The sequence below is a fragment of the Thunnus albacares genome, chromosome 8 (assembly GCF_914725855.1).
Source record: "Thunnus albacares chromosome 8, fThuAlb1.1, whole genome shotgun sequence".
NCBI lineage: Eukaryota > Metazoa > Chordata > Actinopteri > Scombriformes > Scombridae > Thunnus > Thunnus albacares.
Window position 1 is genome coordinate 8,157,672 of NC_058113.1, and position 6,612 is coordinate 8,164,283.

Sequence of the window (6,612 nt, forward strand, 5' to 3'; positions counted from 1 at the left end):
ATTGGAATAATAAGTCATTCTTACACGTATGCCAGAGGAGTGTAAATTGAATTATGCCAACTGCTTCCTACACTATATGAAGGCTTCTTGGGAGGCTCTGGGGCTCATTTTCAGAACCGCTGCAGTACAAATACTTGACTACGGTTTTATTTATGGACACAGTATTAGCTCAATATTTAATCTAATATTTTTAAGTACTGATTTCATGGGTTGCATCACAGTGGTACAAAATGCAATCAGCAACTACATGTGCGCCTGCTTAAGTGAAATCCAAGAACTGCTATAAACCGATGGGAAGAAATCCACAACAGTAAAAGCTTCAGTTCAAATATAATACAGTTCTTCATTGCAGTTGCATGACTACGCTATTTGTACAGGAAAGGACAGATAACACGTTTGTATTTTCATCTACTAGACAGGATACAGCACTTCATCAAGACTCTTGAAACTCCTGTCAAGACATCCTGACAGGATTATGCAAACTTTGTTTTGAAATCAACTGAACCCAGTTCACTCAGTTCCAACAGATCAAAACCTTTATTTCAACAGTGCAAGTACATTTACAAAATTTATGTAATAACTGCAGTCACAGGATCAGTAAAAACACACAACCAAATAACCAAGCGTGTAGTGTGTCAGCCAAAATCTCAAATGAAAAGAAAATCTCACAATTTAAGTATATTAATTTATTATAAACAGGGCACAAAATTAGCAACAGCCACCAGCCAAATGCTTGTATAATATGCATGTGGCTGGTAGATTTGCTTCACTCACTAGCCAAAAAACCAATAGTAATCTATTGAGTGGCTGGTAAAATTGAAACATTTAGCCATTTGGCTGGTGGACAAAAAAGTTAATTTTGAACCCTGATTATAAAATATTCTATATCTTGACAGTATAGGCTGATGGTCTAAGTAAATCTAAATTATGTGGCATGCTGAGCTAAGAATGCTCTTATTCTCTGTAGAAGCTCTTTCTTGACGCTGTCTGGCACCAAAGCTGCAAGAGAAGAAGAAATCCGTGATTGTGACAGCTACAATGCAGTAAGTAAACTTCTGTGTTTGCACATCCCCGTACTAGAAACATAACACGCCATGACCGCATTATCTGGCACCTCTGCATCTTCAATTATGGAGGGAAAAAGATCACTCTAAAGCAAGACTCTCGCTGTATTTGAGTGTGCAGCATGAAACAACTGAATGCAATGCAAGTAACTGTGATTAACGTGTATTTAACAGTGTTATGTTTTAGGGTGGTGTTAAGACTTTTAGTGTGTTTTTTTCCTTTTATAAATCACTATGGGTGCTGGTAAAAACGAGGACAGCTGCCAAGTCACATGAGTGATAGTTTTATATTACATGAGTTATACCATGAATTTTTTCCAGTTAGTTAAGTTGAGTTACCTCTTCCTTTAGGAGTAATCTCTACAACCAGGTCCTCCACAGTGACATGCTCCAAGCCTTTGTCTTTGATGACTTCTGCAAAGAAATGTAGATGATATTTTACCATTTTTTAACTCATCACAATGAGTTAAATAACCAATCAAAGAGAGGACGATGATGGAAGCAGTAACATGGAGAAAAACAAAACATCAGTGCGGAAACGTTACCCTCACAACAGTCTTAACAAAACAAAGCAAGTAGACACAACTATGTCATTCCTCTCACACTAACTGAATTCAAAGTGATTTGGCTTTTCAAAGGTCCAAATAAAAAGCCACAGAAATGACTCCAAGCAGCTTGTGCAACATAATGTCAGCTCCCTAGCAGAACTCTTTAGTAAAACACTTCAGTTTCAACAGTCAAATACATATATACAGTGCTTATTATGTTCTAATTTTCTACTTTTTTTAATCTCCAAGCAATTTAAAAGACTGTTTTGCTCATTTCCGGGGCAGTGCTTTTTCATGATTTTAATGGCAACCCAAGAAAACCTTTGGGCTGCCATTGCTTTTGGACATATAGCGCAATTGTGTGACTGTTGTAACAAATACTCTGATGTTTTGATAATGTTGGGGTCATTTTTATTTTTTGTGCTTTTGAGAACTCCAACGACCAGTTCAAGAAGATAAAGTTTCTTAATGAAGTACTAGCAGTGGCATCTTTCCTCAGCAGGTACAAGTTATGCTAACCTTCAATCTGCTCAACAGTGCTGTTGTGTTTACCTTTGCAGTGAGCCTTCATCTGGTCCTTCCATCCACACTCAGTGAGCTTAGCTCTCAGTAACTCCTTCAGTCTGTCAACAAGATGCAAGGACATATGAGAATACAGCTAGCACGTTTCTGTCTCACGCTAATTACGTTAACAGCTGGCAACATCTCGGTCTTGATTGCAACATCATTTGGTCCTGAGAAATGACATTCTCTCCGTTATGTTGACAATATCACTGTGTCCTATTTAATTTTTGAGGAACAATACTTCTGTAGCTATATCAGTTCAGTATGAGTATAGTTCCTGCCTGTTGAACATAGCAGGCACGTTTTTGCCCTTTAACAGCTGGCAATCTCTCCGTCTTACTCGATGTGTTGAGAATATCAAGCAATACATGTACACTATTGAGATATTGAAAAGTGACAGAGTAGAAAGACATCTTCCCTGTATATATTTGAATATTTATATTTTCAGTATTCATGCAATATGCTAAGTCAGTTTATTCTCACGTTTAACTTAAAAAGTAACAAGTGAAGTAATTGTTAAAGATCCCCTCCAGACATATTTTAAGATGTACGGTGGGGTCCAAAAGTCTGAGATCACATTGAAAATCTCTAATATTTTCACATAAACTTGAAAATAATCAGAAAGTTTGAGGATTCAGAAACAAAGTTTTAAAAGCACAAGTTATGACATATTATATGAAGAGGAAATATTTGAGATACTGCACTATTCTAGGTCAGCAATCAAATTTAAGCTAATTTGTGGCACTGTCCAACTTCACTCCTTTGTACAAAAGGTCAGGTTTCCTTGAGTTGCATCCCTTCCTTTGAAACACTCAGGCGTGGATTTGATCTTCTCATCAGAGACTCGCTAAAGTAACTCAACTTGCAGTCACTGTTATAAATATGGCTGTGCCTCAAGTTTCCAGAAGATCATTGCTTACTAAGTAGCACTGTGATAGTGGGAAACATGGCATCAGAACTAAGTAAAAGTGTCAAAGTCAAATTGTTATTCTAAGCAAAGAGGGGCTTTCTCAGCATCAAATCATAGCTTGACTCAAGGTTTTTAAGGGGGCAGTGCGTGAGACTCTAAAACACTTTGAAGAAACTGGATCAGTTGTATCCAAAGCACGATCAGGCAGACCAAAAGCGACCACATCATCACCATCAGAAGATCAATACATCAAGCTTAGTTCCCTGAGAGATAGAAAAGCAAATTCATCACAGATACGGAATTTGTAAAATAAAGAACACAAGACTCCAATCAGCCAAAGTACCATCAAAAGAAGGCTGTCTGTGTGGTCTCAGAGGATGAGTAGCAGTTTCTAAACCACTTCTCAGGAGGGAAAATAAAGCCAAACACTCGGGGTGGGCTAAGGAATACCAGCATTTGCCAGTGGGTGACTGGAAAAAAAAGTCCTATTTACTGATGAATCCAAGTTTGAGATTTATGGCAGTAACAGAAGGGTGTATGTAAGTAGATGAACTGGAGAGAGAATGATACTGCAGTGTATCAAACCCACAGTGAAACACGGTGGTGGGAATATTCAAGTCTGGGGATGTTTTGCCTACTGTGGAGTTGGACACCTGCACCGAACTGACTCCACCCTGACCAAGGAGAAGTAGCACTCCACTCTTCAGAGACATGCTGTACCCTCTGGTTTGCATCATTGTGGAGAAGGATTCATACTGCAGCAGGATAATGACCCCAAACACAGCTCAAAACTTTACAAGAACTACTTAAAGACCAAAGAAGACCAAGGAGTCCTGACTGTCATGGACTTTTCTCCACAGTCACCTGACCTCAACCCCATTGAACATTTATAGGGGCACTTGAAGCCTGAGAAAGCCGAGCCTTCAGTGACATCAGAAGAAGCTCTTTGGAACACTGTCAGATCCTGCTGGGATAACATGGGTCATCAGGTTTTGCACAAACTTGTGGAGTTCATGCCGGCTCGAGAGCATGCTGTCATTAAAGCAAAAGGGGGACATACCAAATACTAAGATATTCTGAAGTTCATTTCAAAGATTCAACTTTTCACTCAAATTGTTAAGCTGATATTATCATTTGTAATGAAAAAAAAAATGTATGTAATGGTCTCAGACTTTTGGACCCCACTGTATGTAAAATACTCTAGTTTGAATAATAATTTGTGTCTCATCTGTTTTTTCCACAAAAAAAGTTAAATTATCTTAATCATAATTAAAATGACATCTTCTCCTTCTCCCTCATTAAAAATCCCAGAATCTATGAATATGCAAACATACTTCATCTCTGAAGTTTAACTGTTGGACACAAAATGTCTCCAACTTCACAGTAAAGTCCATTTTCAGTGTTTGTGCACTGTAGGCTTCCAGTTTCCACATCACACTTGTGTAAGTTGAATACTGGACCAGGATTGGCTCCAAACTAGTTGTGATAACATAAGTCATGCTCACAGGCCCACCCCTTCAGATTGGATTTTCAGTGAGCACAGAGAAACTTTCCACCTTCAGCAGATGAATGTGAAAACAGCCTTTTAGTGTCAAAATCTGCACAGTGAAGCTCAAACATTCAACTGTAGGAGCAAGAAGAAAAACAGATTCTGGACAATGCCATAGAGATGTGTTATTGCATGACTTTAACCAACATTTGATGAAGAATAGAGAATGTGTCATTACCCATGCCTGGCTTAAAGAGACACTTCAGTATTTTTCAACCTGGACCCTTTTTATTTCTAAGTGACTAATGGGGACGACAGTTTTTGAAATTGGTTTAGTGTTGAGCAAGAGCTCAATGGCTGACTTTGAAAATCTTTTAGTTAACACTATGCAACACTTTCTGTAGTCCAACACAACAAACTATTCCCGGCACTCTTCTCTCCATCTCTGTCATGGCTGAATATTTAGCTGATTTCAACAACTCAACTGCTTTCAGAACGAGACTTCTTGAGCAAGACTTGGTCAGACACAACAACAAACAGACCAGATTAAGCAAAAGGTAAAGAAAAAGATTTATTTCTCTGTATGGTCCTTTCCATAATGTTGACACTTAGAATAACAATCTGAGCCTGTCAGTGGTAAAAACAAGCACTTTAGTTGACGTACATTGACGAGGTGCTGTTGCCCCAAAGTATTATATTGCAGCCCAATACTGGCCCCATTTCATCAACTGTTGTCCCCATTAGTCACTTAGACACAAAATGGGAAAATAGGGTGCAGGTTGAAAAATACCAAAGTTTCCCTTTAAGTCAGACACACAATAATAAGTCACTGAAAACGTAATTAGCTATAAAAAACGATGTCTTCACGTCTGCCACAATAACTAACGGCAATGTTAACATTACCAACTAGCTTACTTGTGATATCATATCTCACCTCTCTCGCTCACCCATCTCTGTCAGCTTCTGGTTCACTGTTGCCCTCATTCTGGACTCTTTGCTCATATTATTTTACCTGTGAGGAGAGAAAATGCCACATCGTGTTTAAACTTCCAATCTTGAGTCAAGCTGGCGCTGCAGAGTTAAAAAAAACCACAATGTTTAACTGTCATCAACAACTGGCTGCTGCTAATACTGTCAACGCTGAGATGCTATACAGTGTATAGTATACAGCACACAATGACGTTAGTAACAGTTACTTCAGGGCTTCATTTGCTAAATTTGTAAAAATTTGTTCAAATTTACACGCTTGAGAAGGAAGAAGTTCGGGGTCTTCAGTAACGTTATTACCACAGACGTCTGCAGACTCTTCTGTGGCGCACATGAAAAAGTTAGGATGAGTAAACGTCAGCTGCCTGTAACGACGCAGCGGACATATTTGGACCGAACGTCACAAAATCCGCCAATTCTATGAGCTAAACTCTACGTTTGATCTACGTTTTAAAGCAAATTAGCTTCAAAATTATGGCCGATACGTTGCTACTGAAAAGAGCGGCTGCGCTTTTGATTTTAACGTCCGATATTGGATTCCGACAGGAAACATCGGCTGGTACAATGGTTCCTACGCCTTCACTAGACGCAGTACTCTGTGACGCCACACGGCGGCAGTGTTGGTTAATGGATCAAATCTAAATCAGTTCAGTAACAGAGTGAGTGTGGTCTCATTATCATTATCAGTCTTCACACGAACACATTCTGTTGATGTTTTCCTCTAGTTTTTATATTCTTTTATTTCAGAAATAAGTAATAACTGGGTTTGTCACCAGGCATGATGTCTTTTTCCACTTGTAATTATCAGGAAATATTGCATGTACTGCCTCTGGGCTGTAGTCATTGGTTCATCTTTGGGGATCTGTATCAGCTGAGGCAAGTATGTAGGTGGTCCTACATTAAAAATGATGCCTTTTTTGGTTTTGTTAATATAATGATTCATTTTCTGACAAAATGTAAGGCTGATTCAATTTCAGAAAGTGCAAGAATTGAACTAACTATAAACATTTTCCTTTCCAGTGGGTGGTCAGCAGTGTATGTAGTTTTCCA

At 38.7% G+C, this 6,612-nt stretch overlaps 1 protein-coding gene across 1 annotated transcript; it reads right to left on the minus strand.

Annotated features, from left to right (window-relative positions):
* Positions 1-518: 518 nt before the first annotated feature.
* On the minus strand, positions 519-6,111 carry eny2 (ENY2 transcription and export complex 2 subunit). Its single transcript, XM_044360371.1, has 5 exons — positions 5,818-6,111; positions 5,510-5,587; positions 2,165-2,235; positions 1,404-1,478; positions 519-999 (listed from the first exon to the last, which is right to left on the minus strand). The coding sequence occupies exons 2-5, from the start codon at positions 5,575-5,577 to the stop codon at positions 926-928; spliced, it is 288 nt and encodes a 95-aa protein (XP_044216306.1). The 5' UTR covers positions 5,578-5,587; positions 5,818-6,111; the 3' UTR covers positions 519-925.
* Positions 6,112-6,612: the final 501 nt, after the last annotated feature.